The sequence below is a fragment of the Austrofundulus limnaeus genome, unplaced genomic scaffold (assembly GCF_001266775.1).
Source record: "Austrofundulus limnaeus strain Quisiro unplaced genomic scaffold, Austrofundulus_limnaeus-1.0 Scaffold366, whole genome shotgun sequence".
Taxonomy (NCBI): domain Eukaryota; kingdom Metazoa; phylum Chordata; class Actinopteri; order Cyprinodontiformes; family Rivulidae; genus Austrofundulus; species Austrofundulus limnaeus.
In genome coordinates, this window is record NW_013952768.1 from 19696 (window position 1) to 36694 (window position 16999).

Here is a 16999-nt window from a genome sequence, read left to right on the forward strand (position 1 = left end):
AAGGGTGTGTGTATAACTCGAGGAGGGGGAAGCAGGGGAAATGGTGGCAGGGAGGGCGAACTGGGACAGACTTTTGGCTACAAACCGTTGTCTGATTTTGGCCCATTAGGTAGAAACAGGGCTCTCCCATCTTGTCATTCCTCATTGTACCAACAGCGAGATGAGGAGCCATCATCGCTGGAGAGAGGAGGAGGAGGAGGAGGAAGAGCCCAGCAACAATCAGAAAGAAAAGGAGTAGAGAGAAGAAAACAAATAAAACAGACAAGAGGCTGTTTTACAGTACATCCACTTAGAGAAGAAGGGAATTGTTGTGAAAGACAAGAAAATATTACACCCTACACAGCATCAAAAATATTCTAAAAAATGACCCCCAAAGAAAACCTACTATTAAAATATTGTTACAGTGGTGTACTCAGGAGTCTGGACTGTATTATATTCTACTGCATGTACAGCAAAAGCAATTATCACCTTTATTCAGCAGAAGACTAAAACTACAGCGGTATGTTTACCTACCATATTCAGGTACAGAACCATCGCCTCTTTTTAGGACAAGCCGTGCCCTCCGCCCGCCGTTCTTGATCAGTTCAATGGCTCGCGAATGCTTCATGCTCTTTGTGCTCTCACCGTTAATCTCCAGGATCTCGTCTCCCACCTTTAAAACAGAGAGGTTGTGTAACTGCTGACTGATGATATGGCTGTGTAATGTGAAAAGAGGGAGAAATTCAGCCAGACAAAATCTGTTGGTTATCAGAAATCTGAGAAAATTGGACGCGCCGTACCCTCATTTTGCCATTTCTGACAGCAGCCCCATCCTCTGCTAGTCTCAACACGTACAGGTCCATGTTGTACTCCCGTCCCCCTCTCAAGCTGAATCCAAAGCCTTTACTGTCTCTCTCGAGGTCCACAGAATAAAACTCTGCTTCCTGTAGTAAAATCCCAAAGAAAGAGAGAAAAGTGAATTACAGTGTAAGAGGGGAGTCCAAAGGTGAATCCAAACTTCAAAACTAATCAAGCCATATCCCACAGAATCTCAGTGTGTCAATGGCAGTACAATACCTTAGACCGCATGAATAATTAATGCCACTGGTGCATGTGAGCAGGTTACTGATCACTAAGCAAGGGCAGCACAAGGGCTGTACCCCAAAGTCTTTTACATTCATCAGAAAGTTCCCTGGCATTGTCTCAGAGGAAATAATTAGCCTGGTTTCACCAAAATCTGTAACATGAGTGTGACCTCAGAACCCTGTGGAGACACGTAAGCACCTTACCAAACAATTGTCTAATTAAGCTTTTTGCCTCAGTCATGCATTTGTTCTGCACCACCATAGTGGACTGCCTCGTTACTTTTACATAAAGATAAAACTCAGAATCATAACATAAAATATTATTGTGTTGTGCTATATTAACATTTTATATATAAAACATTCAGCTCAGAACTCTAGCAAACATGCTCCTCACCAAACAAGACCGTTCGTTATAAAGAAAGCATCTGTAACTTTTTCAATAGTCTTTCCTCCATTTCTCTGTTAGTGTGTTGCTGCCCCCTTTTGACCAGTACAATATGTTGCAACAAAGACCAGGTTATGGTTGGTTTTCTTTCATCTGCTCCCTTCTTCAGGGGTCACCACAATGACCAAACTTCTCACAAAAGTCTCTGCAATTGTTTTACATCAGATGCTCTTCCTGATACGACCTGGGCTTGAATCCACTGCCTCAGGATTACGAGACCCCGACACTGACCACCAAGCCCCTTGTGACAAAGACCAAGTAATAAAGCCAACGAGCCCTGCTCCTGTCTTTTTTTTTCCAAATATTTCAGTGCATGAATACCTACCAAAAAGAAAAACTTGCTGCACAATAGTTCAAAGACTTATTGTTTTAATTTGATTCATTTCTATGACAAACACTTGCTTTAAAGTTTTCCCTTGTTTTTTATTTGTGTGATGTATGGACACAAATCCTAACCAAGAACTGTGTCTTAAATATTTTCACTTACTTGTGTTTGAGTCTGCGAAGGAGGTGGAGGAGGAGCTCCTTTTGACTTTGAATTATTCCTTTAAATGAAACACAGGGCAATCACAAATACCCACAGCACCCCAGGCTGTATTTAAAACTATACTCTTGGAAGAAAGTATTTTTATTTTAAAATAAAAGGATGTATCATCACATACCTGGACTCTGTGGAATGAGGTGTGTGTGTCGTGGTGATGGTAGCTATCTTCTCAGCATTAGTCAGCAGAGAAGCATTGGAAGATTCTAAAAAAAAAGGAAGAAAGAATAAGAAATAAACTACCTAAAAGGAAGTAGTTGCTTTTGTTAAAAGCACTGGCCTGAAGCTGTATTTCTAAAAGACTAAAGGACTCTCTGGAGAACAGAATGCTGCTGTCCAGAGGACTCCCCTTGAATCACCCACAGGCTGCATTCAGCCTGATGCTAACTGTGTATGATGCTGTCATTTGCCATTTGCTCAAGAACAACACTGGACCCTTTGCATGAAAGAAAAGTAGGAGAAACAAAAACTCTTGAGAAGTGTGATTTGGTTTCATCTTTTATTCTATGAAAGAAAAAAAAACAAGGACATCTGTCTTCTCTTGCCTCTCTTTTAGGAACAAAACACCACACACAGAATCTGTGACAGCAGCAAGGAGTATCTGTGTTTAGCAAAAACATCAATGTGACTCTGTTAGCTCAGGCTCCTTCTTAACTGTTCCCTCATTTCATGATAACCTATCTGCACTTCAGACACAAAAATGCCGTATTCCAAGTGTCTGTGGAAAGGTTCTGAACAATTAATACGCTACTTGATAGAGACAGCTCTTTGAATGGCCTCAGTTTGGAAAAACAGAGTTAAATTCTAACCATGCTAACAGTAGAACAAAGATCAAAGTAGGTTTCTGCTGTCTTAAAACAACTCCAGTCCTAAAAGAATTCAAGTGGTTCATGCAAATGTAATTTTAAAAACCTTACCAGTATTTTCCAATTGCATTGTTATTCCAGCAGAAATGTTAGGATATTTTTGCTACAAGTGCTCCAGGCTGCACCAGAAGAGCTAGTGCTAGCTGCGGATGCTTATTAGTTGCTCTTGGACATCCATTAGTTTATCCATTTGGTCCACCAAAAATAGTTGTATTTTTAAATCTTTCCATGGAACCCACATAAAAATATCTGAATTACCACATTAACTGCTCTGATTTTGTCCACCAGCAGCTCAATCACTAAAAAGCAACATTTTTTTCTTTCATTTTTCAATTAAGCTGCAGTCACTAAGTGGTGGTTTCTTGAGTGTATTTTGGGTAAACCGTGATTGGTTGGACTGAGTTGTGGGGGAAGTTAAAAGGTGTTTTGTAATAATATAATTATAGGGGAACATGCAAATATAATCTACTGCCTTCAAATTTGGTGTGGCTAGAACTTTCCTCTCTGATTATGTGACTAATATTAATTGTCATCAGTGGTGGGCAGCAGTAATTTAAGTTTTGGTTGTGCAATTTCTAAAGCACCAATCAATTTATTTAGGTCCGCAAGCACATATGCTCAATAAATCTTAACGGAGCTAATTCTAAAGCGCAACATTATCTTCATTTACCAGAAAGCATCCAGGTAAGAGAAAAGTCAGCACTTAACTACCATCTAATGGTAAGATTTGTTTCTTTGACAGACTGGCACATATTGGCGCAGAATGGGGAGGTGATTCATAGAAACAGACTTTTAAATCATGGTTGTAAAACAAAAAATAGTTGTGGATTGCTAGTTCTGCTGCTTCTTGGTCATTTTCACGTTTATGACAGGACTTCAGTAAGAAAACATGCAGATATATTAGTAATCTTAAACTGTAGTAAAACTGCATTCTGGGTAGGCTACAGGACACAGAACAGGAACTCTGTTCTTTTCAGAATAAGAGCGTGAATTTAAACTGTTCTGTGTTTCTTTCTTTACTATTATTTATTTATTTAATATTTATTGCCGCGGAGTCCCTCGGAGAGGAGGTACAATATACACAGCTGAGTGTGGTTCTGCAAATCAGAATCGCAGGTAGATTGTCACCCAGTGAAGAAGTTCTAATTGCTTCCTGCTACGCAAAGAATTGTGGGAACACTACAGTCTATACTAAGTGAAAACCATCAACGAGAAGAGTCAGAAGTCAGAGTACAAAGCTCTGTGAACGCAAAGCAGACTGAGGGATCGTTTCTTCACAGTGGAGCTTCATTGTGTTAAGTAGAGGCGGCTTTCCCCTTCATTGTTCAAGAAAAACAGCAGTTTTAATGAAAAACAAAGTTTTAATGAATTATGTGGCTACGAAGCGTAGTGAGTCTAGATGGCTCTTTCTCTTTACTTTAGATGAAATTGACGCTTGAATGTGAAACATCATTTGCGATTAGTGCTACTCCAAATTTAGAAAGCGCAAATCCGCACATCATTTTATGAAATTAGTAAAACCCCTAAAGCGCAAAGGAGAAATTTAGGTCCGCAATTAGTGCAATTACGCTTTAGGGGACTACCACCCACCACTGATATTCATACTAAAATAAGTGATCTTTTTACAGGCAGGTTAGGGCTGTTTCAACAGAGCCTAATTATTACACGAAATTCAAATTTCGTGCCACTAGCACCTTCCTGTATTGAGTTTTGACTCAAATTAATACTCAAAAAATTAGCGATCTAAACGGTTACACTCCCCCATAAGCTGCCTTACACAAACCACGCCCACACGTCAATCTGACCAATCAAGGCCTACCCAAACTACATCTACACTCAAGAACCTCCCACTTAGTGACTCAGACCCCTACTTGTATTTTTCAACATCTGGCATATTTGTCACAAACAATTGCACAAGACCAACAGGAAGAACTTAACTAACTGTGAGATGGGCCTTAGTTCATTCTCAATTGCAGCACTTTCATCAAGTCAAACAAACAAAAAGCAGAGCAGAGGTTTTGCGTTGAACAGTAGCTTCTGGAGGTGACTTCTTTTCCCTCACTGACTCTCCTTTTTGCATGAGGGTTCACACCCTGATGAGTAGTGCTCCTGCCTGTGAAAAGCATCCATGTCCTTTCCATCCCACTCCAACCATGAATAAGTCATGTCATGGTCCATTATGAAACAGGTATGCGAGACTGAAAGCCAAAGAGCCTTACCATCACCTGGGATGATCCTGAGTGAGACGGTGTTCCCGGCTTCCTTGATCAGGTTGACAATGTCAGAGTGAGACTTGTTGGTGATGGAGCAGCTGTTCACCGCCAGTATTCTGTCCCCAACCTTCAGCTTCCCGCAGCGGTCCGCCGGGCTGCCCTCGATGATGCGTCCTATTTTGTGGGGCATTGCCACACAAGCATTTCCAGCTTTTGTATTTGTTTGCATGCCATTTTTTTCATGGTTGCAGTGATTGGTTTTGTTGATTTGTATTTTGTAAAAGATGGAAGAGAAGGAAACAAACATTGAGAAAGAAAGGAAAGAACAGGATGAAAATAATATTTATGCCAATCACCAAGTCACCCATAGAGACCCAATAGGTTTTTCACAAGTTCATAGTTAACATATTGCTAAAAGTAAACATAAATTATAATTTTTTGTCAAATCAAAATTAAAAAATCATTTAATCAACAGACATTTTGTCTTTGTGGCATCAACTAGGTGAACTGTGGTTTCTTAGCCAATTTTTGTAGGAATTTTAACTTATAGTTTTCATGAGACACCAATCAAATACTGACTAAAAACAAAGAAACTCAGGGCAAACAGTGAATATGTCAATTCCTCCTTTCACTTCCTTTTAATGTATTCCTTTTATCTCTCCTCCTCCTTCAACTTTCCCTTCTGTTTAGCAATCTTTGCAGCATTTATTTTAATTACATCACCTAACTTCAGCTCCCTATCCTCCGTCTTGATTGAAAATGTGCTTGAATGCTGTCACTTTATCTAAATAATGACTTATGGGATACTACAGAGTGTGACAAGGATATAATACCCAATCTGCTAAGGACAAAACCAGCCCAAGATCATGGCATGAGCAAAAGAGAGGAGGGTGGCCTTTGATAGACTTGAGGACAGCAGATTGGTTCCATGATGTATGGAAGACTGAATCAGCTGAAACTACTCATCCAGCAAGATAAGAATCCATTAAGAGTGAAAACACGAGTCTACTGAACGAGGCCACATCAATGCATGCAAAGTAAGCACATTTTATTTTATTTTTCCATGAGAAAGAAGCAGCTAAAACAGGTGGCTTTGAAGCTGGAAAACCTTCAGAATGGGTTGTTTCTATGACTTCAAGAGTGCTGCTGTTAACACATTAATTATTGAAATAAGCGCCATCAACCCATGGGATCAATGAAATGACCCCAGGGCAGATAGCATGAATGGATGTTCTCATATCCCTAGCTTCACCTGTGCCACATCACATTATACCATCATGGAGGCTAAGGCTCCTTGGTATGACATTTGTGTTCATTACTTCAGAGGTTTATACCAAACTTGTTCAAGGGCGCCATCTGCAATTTTTTTTCCCTCAATGCCTGAGCAACTGTGCGAGATGCAATTCTGCTGTTTGGCTCTGATACATAAACGACACCGACAGCCACGAGTGGTGCTGAGTGGACTTTGATTACAAGCTGAATGAACTGATGAGAGATGCTGTAAGGCGTGAATCTCTGACGGTGGCGATGGTGATAAAGCTGCAGACAGCCTGATCCTGAGGGAGTCTGCTCAGCACATGATAAAGAGGAGAAGATGTGTGACCTCAGTCTGTGGCAGAGAGCACACAACTGTCGAACACCCCTGCGAAAAAATAAACCCCTCAACGAGGACTAACTGAAAACGGGGATAACTCTGCCTTAAGACGTTATCAATGATTAATTACTCTGCTGCTTTCACAATTTTTTGTAGCTTGTTCCCTGAAGCGTGGTTTACTGTGGGGAGTTTGCATGTTCTTTCTGGGGATTTTTTTGTAGTCTGGTGTATTAGGTTTGTTCATCATGGGCAAATACAACCCCAATTTTGAAAACTTTGTGAAATTGTAAATAAAAACTGAATGTAATGATTTGCAAATCTCATAAACCCATTTTATTTACAATGGAACGTAGCGAATTTATTACATGTTTAAACAAAAAAAGGTATTTCTGATTTTATTAGCAGCAACACATCTCAAAAGAGAGAATGGACCATGTTTCCTATTGTGAAGGTTCTCTTCTTCTTCTATCAACCAACTGTTAACATTTAGGAGCCAAAGACAGCGGCTGCTGTTTTTTACTCCAGTCTTTGCTGAATTTAACTCTAAAAAGCTTTTTTAAATATAAGGATGTTGATATATCATCAGCGCAGCTGATGCAATTTCTACCTAAACTGCTGTGACTGGATTGCGCAACTCTGAGTGTTCGCTTGTTATTTGCTCTACAAATTTCTACAAAGTTCAACAAACCATGCTGACATCAAGTTAGCTGCAGGCTTTCAACTTTTTCCATTTCTATCAATACATTTTGAAGAGCCACTTCATTGAAAATAGGCTCAAAATCAATCATCTGAGTTATTCTACTGACTCCATACATAGGTAAACTCACAGGAAGATGAATTTTCTGCCTTTATTCGAAATTTGATTATGATCTGAAACGTCGAAGAAGGTTTTTTTTTTTTGGTTATGGAATAGCCCATGTTAGCAAAGTGTGTACTCGTTTTCTTCACTTGACACATTTTGGACACTGTTATTGATTGAGGAGCTTTGTTAATAAAACAAATGTCCACATAGTTTTTAAATGCTTTTCATTTCCTGGCTTTCCAAGACAAATTGAATTGATTTGATGTTGCTGTGTTGTTGACATGAGCCTTTTAATATTTTATACCTTTTCTGCTATGTTTACATTGGATTTTATATATATATAAATATATAAATTTTTTTAAATTATTTTTTTTTGTATTTAGGATACAAGATGCTTCCTACAAAAAACATAATGTGGATCTTTTCCTAAAATTTTGAACGTTAAGGAAGTTGTGATCAAAATTACACAGTATAGCAACAAAGCAAAATGAAAGCCACTTGGTTCTGCTATAAAGTGTGGCAGAAATCCTGAGCTTGATTACACCCAAACAAACATCCAGAACCTGATTTTGTTGTGATTTTAAAGGGTTTTTAATCGTCTTTTTAAATACGCTGTCAGATTTGATTTTGGTGTGGGACAAAAATTTTATCCACATCACTATTTTATACTAAGTCCACTTACTGATCTGTTACCAATTAATCATATTAGTTGCAAAATGCTTGTCCAGATGTTTCTTATTTGTACCACTTACTTTGCTTCTGCCCCCACATTTTAAGATGTGTTGATGTTATAAAATGAAAATGAACTTGCTTGAAAAATGCTCCAGTTTGAATAAAAAGCTGGTTCATGAGATTTTTTTACATTTGTGTAAAAAGTGTTTCAACTTTTTCATCATAGTTTCACGTGAAGGTTTGTATTTTGCTTCGAAACCACAGCTCAGTCTAACTCACTCACCAAAAGTGGTGCCGGCATCAGGCCTGGAAACGGACGACACAATGACGAAACCAAAACCCTCGTTCTCTCCCCGCTGGATCTCCACATCGTAAGGCTGAAGGGAAGCAGGCACCACCGCGCTCCCGCTGCCCCCTCCACCTCCACTGCCTATGCCGCTGGTGGACCCACTGCCAGAGCTGACTGTGTTGAGTGAGTTCTGGCTCCCCTGAGGGGTTCGCTTTCCCTCAGTCAGACTCGGTGCTTGGGTGCTGCTGTGGTGGGAGGAGGCCGGGGACGGGGGAACGTCACCGCCTCCTTTTGACCCTGGTGGGCGAAGAGGGTGAGATCACATGGATTAGACAAACCGAGACAAGAACAAGTGATGGATGGACCGTTTATATAATAATGTGTGGCAAATGCAACAACACACATGTCCATGTTTTACGGAAAACCCTTATCACCTCCATATCCGGGGGTCTTGCGTCTGACAGTGAGGTTGACGTGGCCCTGCTTGGCAGCCTGCTGCATCAGCTGCACCACCAGCTGGTGAGATTTGCCCACTACAGCTGTGCCGTCCACACAGATGAGCTCATCACCCGACCTCAGGCGGCCATCTTCATCTGCGGCCCCATACTTTACTATGTGCCCGATGTATATCTGGAAAAAACAAATATTATGACCTCGCAAATCTACTAAGTGATAACTGTGCAACAGCTCTACAGTTACAATCCAAAGCTTATTTGTTTATACTGTGAAGTGAATAAATTCAGAATAAAAGAAAGAGCAGTCCTTGGTGTAAATGAGCAGCTACTGCTGCCTTTCTTTGAAGTATCTGCAGATGACATTTGGAAAACCAAGAGAGACAGTAACAGCTTCTGGAGCTGTAAAGAAAACCTTTGAATTGCACAATAACAGTTGGAGGAAGACCACAATTTTCCCTGAGCCTCGTGAACCACCACCCAACTGATTTGCTGCTTGCACATCACTTTTGGCACATTTAACAAGTCCAGCTCTCGCAAGGCAGACCTAAACCCCACCAATGTTTCATTTCACCTTTTTACCCAATTGCTGCCTATCAATCTCCTCCTGGTTGCCACTTTTAAGACAAAAATATGATGCACAATAGTAAGGATGTGGCAAATAAGGCTTTTGCTTCTCTTAACAAGCTGTCTATATGATCCTCTAGAGAGTCGCAGCTCCCGCTAGAGAAGAGGGGGAGTCATGCGTTAGAGCTTTGTGCTATTCTGGTCTAGAGGCAGACGCAACACAAAAAGAGGGGAAAAAACCGACAAAACTAGTTTAAGGCCTAGCTTCCCTAATGGAATGCACATCTCCCGCTACCTTTCATGGCTGAGTTTTTATGGAAGATCACCGTACAATGAGATGGAATGGAATTGCAGAAACTTTGATCTAACCTTTTAAATGAATTATGTGCAATCTCATGCAACATGTCTTTGTGCCTCAAGTATGTGTTGAGGGTTACTCTCAGTTACTACCACTCCAAACTTTAGCTTTCTAAGAATTTTTAACAAAATCTGTCCAATGGTGCATGGAATCATATGCTAACAAGCAAACAGGGTTAACTCTAATAGTTAATGGCAAAGTTTAAGCAAAGATATCACACAACGTGCTCAGCTTGGAGAACACTGGGATAGATTCTCAGCTACTACCATGCTAAGTTTTAGCTAAATATCTGTAAAAATGACTCAGTTATAGACATTTTTGTCTTTGATAGAGTTGTCTAGCTGTAGCAGCCATCTTGAATAGGGGTGTCTCCAAAGTAAAATCAGTTGATGTGCTGTATATCCAAGGATTATTTTCTGAAAGATTTAATAAAATCCACCCAGTGTTTCATGAAAGTGTTTGCTAACAGACAGACACAGCTGACTTCAATAGCGAATAGCAGATTTTTTATACCAATTTTCAGCTATTAGCACCAAATTTCAACTCTATAGCTGAAACACTGACCCAGTCATCGCCTCTTTTGTGTTTGCTCAGGTGGCTTAGCTGTGGCAGTCATCTTGAATGTGGCTGACTCTAAAGGTTATCCAGTTGTACAGTCCCCTCCAAAAGTATTGGAACAGCAAGTCAAATTCTCTTCTTTTTGTTGTTCACTGAAGACATTTGGGTTTAAGATCAAAAGACGAACATGAGGCAAGAGTTCAGAATGTCAGCTTTTACTTCCTGGTACTGTATTTACATGTAGATGTGTTAAAATACTCAGAACATACCACCCTTTGTTTGAACCCACCCATTTTTCAAGTGAGCACAACTTCTGGAACATGTGACTGACAGGTGTTTCTTATTGACCAGGTGTTTCCTTTAAGGTTGATTGTTCAAACATTAAATAGTTTTGCATGACTAGTCTACTTTTTGGCCTGGGTTTAAACCTATAATGTAAGTTCTTCTTGTAAACGAGGATAAACTAACATGAAGTCCAGAGAGTTGTCTATGGGAGAAAAACAAGTCATTTCAAAGTTGAGAAAAAATGCTAATCAATCAGAGCTATTTGACAAACATTGGGTACAGCAAGCACAACATTTTGGAATGTTCTGAATAAGAAAGAAACTACTTGTGTACTGAGCAAGATACATCCAACATGTCAGCCAAGGAAAATAACAGTAGTTGAGAGAAAAATTGTGAGAGCTGTGAAAAAAAACAAGCAAAACATCAGTAAGAGACATCATCAACAATCTCCACAGTGCAGGGGTGAAGGTATCACAATCCACTGTTGGAAGAAGACTCAGAGAGCAGAAATATAGAGGCCATACACAAAGATGCAAACCACTCATCAGTAAGAAGAATCTGAAGACCAAATTGAAATTTGGAAAAAAGTACAGAGATGAGTCGCAAAAGTTCTGAAGACAATCTTATGGACTGATGAGAGAAAGATTAATCTCTACCAAAGTGATGGAAAGACCAAAGTGTGGAGAAAGAAAGAAACTGCTGATGATCCGAAGCACACAAGCTCGTCTGTGAGGCATGGTGCAGGCAATGTCATGGCTTGGGCGTGCATAGCTGCTTCAGCATCACCAAAGAAGAATGCAACAGTTTGGTGAAGTTGATGGATCGCAAGCTTGTTGCAGTCATTGCAAACAAGGGTTATCCCACCAAATATTAAATGTTATTTACTTTAAGAGAATTTGCTCCAATACTTTTGCTCACATAAAAATGCTGTGGTGTTATACAAACGGTGATAAATCCTAAGTGGTTCAACACATCCACATGTAAATACCAGGAAATAAAAGCTGACATTCTGAACTCTTGTCTCATGAGTGCACAATGAAAATAAGGGAATTTTACTTGCTTTTCCAATACTTTTGGAGGGTACTGCAGATGTGTATTTAGATGTATTCTGTTTCAATGACATTTATCAGGGGGTTTGTATATTTTGCTAACACAACAAACACAGACCTTTTGCGTGAGACAGTAATGAGACACTGAAAATCACCCAGAGCAATATAGCTACTGTATGTGAGAACATGCACTTCAGTATCAAAAGCTATGCATACAAGTAAAGTCATAATGAGATTTAAAGAGATACTTACAGGCTCCCCAGGCTCATTTCCTCCCAAGATGCGAAACCCAAAACCTGTATCTTTCCGCCAAAGGAAAATGTCCTGCTCCTGACAATCTGGCACTGAAACACACAAGAGAATCAATGAGAGTTCTCCACAGACACCAGTCATGGATGAACAAACTCCTAATTCACTGAATGCTTTGTTTTTTAGATCAACAGGTTCTGTCACCGTGCTTTGTTGAGTTCTTGCAAATCCAAACAAAACAGGAAAACTATTTATTATTAATATGCTCCTGTGCTTTAATTAGTGATACAATAAAAGTACATCTGCACAATATCCACTCCTTTTATGATACAGTGCAATACAATATGCTCAGAAGTTAGGTCCTTCTTCCTGAATTCAGTCCAAAAACTGGTCTCTGAAGTCCTGTGTTCCAGCTTTGTTTTATGAGTTCTTTGAGTCTATATTATTAGCTTTGCAGTAACACAGCAAATCTGAATCACACGTTTCATTTCTCTCCCCCGTGTGTTGCATCCTTCCTGCTTTACATGCATACATCCACAGTTATTTGCATCTCGCCACAGAGCAAGCAGACTGTGGAAATAGATGCAAGCAGTTTGGTGTCAGTCTGTTCAACCCACCGGGCCACTACGCACAGGAGGAACAGGGCAGTTTTTACTGCACGGCCTTCTGTCTGCACGGCTGCCATGTAGGACCAGGAGTTCAGCACAACAGTTCCTCCTAGGGCTGCGCGGTATATGTGGTAGACGGTAGAAACGGTATACGATGGAAATTTACCCTCTATCGTCCTATTGTCATTACGTCATCGCACCTGTGTCAACAGGGCTGCGAGTGTAGAGACAACTGAGCAGGAGGAGGTTGAAATAAAATGAAGAAATTCTAGCGTTTTAAAATGCGTAAAGAGAATAAATCCTCAAAATTCCCCTCTCCCGCTGTAGAAAAGTTAGATCAGGATCATTTCCTTCCTCCCTTCCTCCACGTTGCGCAGAGCAAAATTTTAATAACAGCAGTTTTTTCACACCCATGTCAGAGAAAAAAACTTGTTTTTATGCATTGTTACAGAGATGATAAAAAAAGGCGTGGACGTTCGTTCAGTCATAAATCCATCTTGCTAATGAAAAGTCGGCTTCTTGATTAAGACTAGTTTTCAACAAAAAAAAAAGCTCTAAAAATCACATTATCTTTACTTCTTATGATAGTTTTCTACCGTGATATATATCATTACCGTGAAGGGATTCAATTTATACGTGATATGAATTTGAGGTCATACCGCCCAGCCCTAGTTCCTCCTATAATGTGGTCAGTTTGAAATTAAACGCTGCTGCTTGACTTGGTAATAACCCTCCATTGACCTGTGATGAGTAGTGATCTAAATTTACTGCAAATAACTTAAACAACAGACAGTTGACATAATAACATGTCATCCTTCCCCAGCTTTTAGTTGAATGTATCAAATCCAATTTTTTTGCATTTTGCATTGACTTTCACATTAGGGTCAAAAACCAGATCCAGTATTCTTATTATGTGTTAAACTTTCCTACATCCAACTGATACTCCAGAGACTTTCTGGAAAATTTGTAAGCATCTTAATAGCATTTAAATAACATCAAATACAACTCCTCAATGAACATTTTTTCTATTGATTTTAATGCTGTATTTGAGTATATCGACAGCATCATCATGTCTGTGCCTGACGCAGGTTTGAGAAGAAGAGTAAAAAAAACAATCAGGGTTTATTATTATTATTATTTTTTACCAGGCAGGCACACTCTGGCAGAATAATTTAGCTGCTATATTCAAACACTGTTTCACTTGACAGTCACCTAGAGATTTTTTCTTTTTACCAAGGATCTGGCTGGAAATGTTGCAGAGATTTGCATTCTCATTTGCCACCTCGCTGTAGGACAGTTTTCACGGCTATAGCACATGTGAGAAAATTACTATTTCTAGAGTGCCTGTGAATACCAAAACCAAGCTTTTGTCAAGTCAGCTAAGAACTGATGACAATAACAAAAACAACACTGCTTTTGAATTTTTTTCAATCCTTATCCAACTGGAGAGTTTGGAAAAAAGGGGCTTTTTGCAACATGAAGCGCTGCAGCCATGAAAACTTTCTGGAAATGTTCCTGAGGGGCTGTGTGTCAGAATGCAAATAGTTATAACAGTGGCATTCTGAACCTTTTTTGCAGCCAGCTACTTGGTAAAAACACTAACGCCCCCTTCACCTGTCAGTCAATACTCGCTGAAAAAGCCTCCGCTTTGAAAAGCCAAAAAAGCATCTTGAGGAAGCAGAAACAATCTTTAAGCAGTCAGGACGACCATTCAATCACACTGCCCTGCTCCTGAAATAGAGCTTTGCAACTGTGCACAACGAATGCACAAATCCTCCTCTTACAAATTCACCCAGTGAGCGTTGGGGATGTGAACAACATGAAAATACACGCAGAGAATCTGGGCCTTCTTGTCATTCTGTTTACCTCTCTCCTCTTTTCCTCTCTCCCTGCTGAATCCTGAAAGGGGCTGTAGCTCCTTCAGAGGTTATCAAACAGATCTAACAATCATCTGCAGCTTAACGCAACCCTCTCAAGACCTAGTTAATATTTAATTAGCACCAGTCCTACTTTCTGCTTGCTGACATTCCTGTTAAGCAATCCTGCAACATGCGGCATGCCAAGATTCACCTGATACCAAGAACAGTCGGCTAAAAGGCCTCGCATTCTTTGAAGTGATGCTTATCGCCCACGCGTTTCATGCCAGAGTTTCAATCTAAAATCTAAAAAAAGGGTTGTTTTAGTCAAACCTTGAAAAAACAAACTCATATGATATCACAAGATGACTCTCAGCTACAACCACATCAAATGTTTTGCCTAATATTGTAAAAATGATCAAGTTGTAGCCCATTTTTTGTGTTTTATTTGTGTAAGTTTATTTAGCAATGGCGGCCATCTTGAGCTGGTTTCACTTCAAAAGTTAATCAGTTGTAGACGCACATTCATTCATTACCTTCTGTAAGTTTCATTAAAACCTGTCTTGTAGTTTATGGGCCTTTTTGCTCGTAAAGAAGCATAGTTGATGTTAGCAGTAAGTTTTAGGTAAAGATCTTGCACACTGAGTGTAGATTATGAAGGAGTTTCAGCTACAACTGGGTCAAATTTGAGCTCACTCATCATCTTTGTTTTTTAAGGTCAGTAGGCTTAGGTGGCCGTCCTGAATCAGGTTGGCTCTAAAACGTATTCGGCAGTAGAAGTCAATCTAATGATTTCCCAAAAATTTCTCAAATATTTCCTCAATATACTGTATATTAAATGGTAAATATTTTGCTAAAGACAGACAGAGTTGACCCCAAATAGTTGGCAACTTTTCAAACAGCCATTTTGGGCAACATGTCAGTGGTCAAAATATGTGATGGAGCTCAGTTCCAGTCAGAACCACATCTAATCTTACTATCAATATCTGTAAACTTGACTGAGTTCAAGTTATTTTTGTGTATTTTAGAGTCAGCAGACTCGGACAGTCACCTTAAATTGGGTTGACTCCCAAAGTTGATTTTCATCCAATGATTACTTTTTGCAAATTTCATTAAAATGCATCCATTGCTTGCTGAGATTTTTTGTCACTAACCAGACGTGTACACATGCACGCACACATGTATAAACAACATTGCCCACTGTTTCGCTGTGGTCAGTAACAATCAATAACACAAAATAATATCTTTCTGCTGCTATAAAATTAAATCCTTTGCAAAACATGGCTTTGCCTTAATGCATATTGTGCTCCATACTCCTCTGATACATCACCTCTGGCACAAAAACAGAGTTTAAATGATTTAGTTCAGTCAGCAGTAGAGTGAACAGGCTATTTCTAGGGACTCTCTCCTTCTCATCACAAATATGTAAAGAGTTCTCCCATGAAAAATGCAACAACAAACCAAGACTGAAAAAGATATTAAGGCGTCTAAGGGCTGCCTACAGATTTGACTTCTCCAGTAGCTGCTGTGTAAATATAAAACCTCCCAATAACATCTGTAAGTTTTCTAAACATGGGTTTTATTGTTTCCTCCACTCAACAACGCACAAATTACAAATGCACTTAACAGTTTGTGCATTGAAAATTTTGCGAGGATGATGATCTTAACACAGTTTCATCACAACCACACTCATCTGCTCGCACATGCTTTCAAGGACACTTCTTTCTGGAGGGACCTTCTGAATCAGAATTTGTGTCATGTTAAAAAAAAGTATGGCAAATGCACAAAGACATTAAAATTTCAAGCAGCATTTACCCTTATAATATATAAAAAATAAAAAAGAATAATCTGACTATACGTATTAGAATAAATTCCAACTGTTTTACTTCTGCAAAAAAGGGCATAAAAAAAGTCTACTCACATCGACTCTCATACATGCTCCTGGACTGTGCCCAGATCTTAAAGGGGTCTGGCTTCTTCTGGAGGGTGAGCGTGCCATCTGCGGGGTCCTGGGGGGGTAAGACTGGCAGAGGCTGGGTGGGGGCAGCAGGAGTGGGGACCACTGCCTCACTGGGCATGGCAGAGGGTGGGTGGCTGGGAGAATCGGTGTGGGTGCTGCGATGGCTGCACACACTGTGCTGGGAGCTGTTCTGACTGTCTTTCCTCTCCAACTGGTGCTGGGTGGACAAAAAAAAAGAACAAAAGCAGATGTGTGTGTGTGTCTGTGTGTGTGAAGGACGAAGGTGGGTATAAATGCAAAGGGACAATATAAAAAGTCAGGGAAGAAATAACAGAGAAAAGGCAATGAATGAGTCAATGATGAGAGTGAGAAAGAGGACAGAGAACGAAAAAAATAAAACCAGCCAAGGTCATCTTTTTTAGAGTTTTGCAGCAGTACACTTTTCACACAAAATAATGTCTGTTAAAGAGTCAGGAGAAATGACATGGTTTCCATGGTAGCGGCACAAAGATAGTTCGAAAATATAAGCAATTTTTTTATGAAGAAACGTGCCGTTTTTAATAAATCCATT

At 39.8% G+C, this 16999-nt stretch overlaps 1 protein-coding gene across 1 annotated transcript in view; it reads right to left on the reverse strand.

Annotated features, from left to right (window-relative positions):
* Positions 1 to 16999, reverse strand: part of LOC106528259 (membrane-associated guanylate kinase, WW and PDZ domain-containing protein 1) — a gene marked incomplete at its 5' end in the record, with an annotated part of 43469 nt that overhangs the window by 3860 nt on the left and 22610 nt on the right. The window contains 9 exon segments of the mRNA XM_014023384.1: positions 514 to 652; positions 780 to 923; positions 1997 to 2054; positions 2172 to 2256; positions 5136 to 5339; positions 8481 to 8783; positions 8921 to 9116; positions 12008 to 12099; positions 16390 to 16645. Of these exon segments, the coding sequence (XP_013878838.1) occupies positions 514 to 652; positions 780 to 923; positions 1997 to 2054; positions 2172 to 2256; positions 5136 to 5339; positions 8481 to 8783; positions 8921 to 9116; positions 12008 to 12099; positions 16390 to 16645 (1477 nt within the window).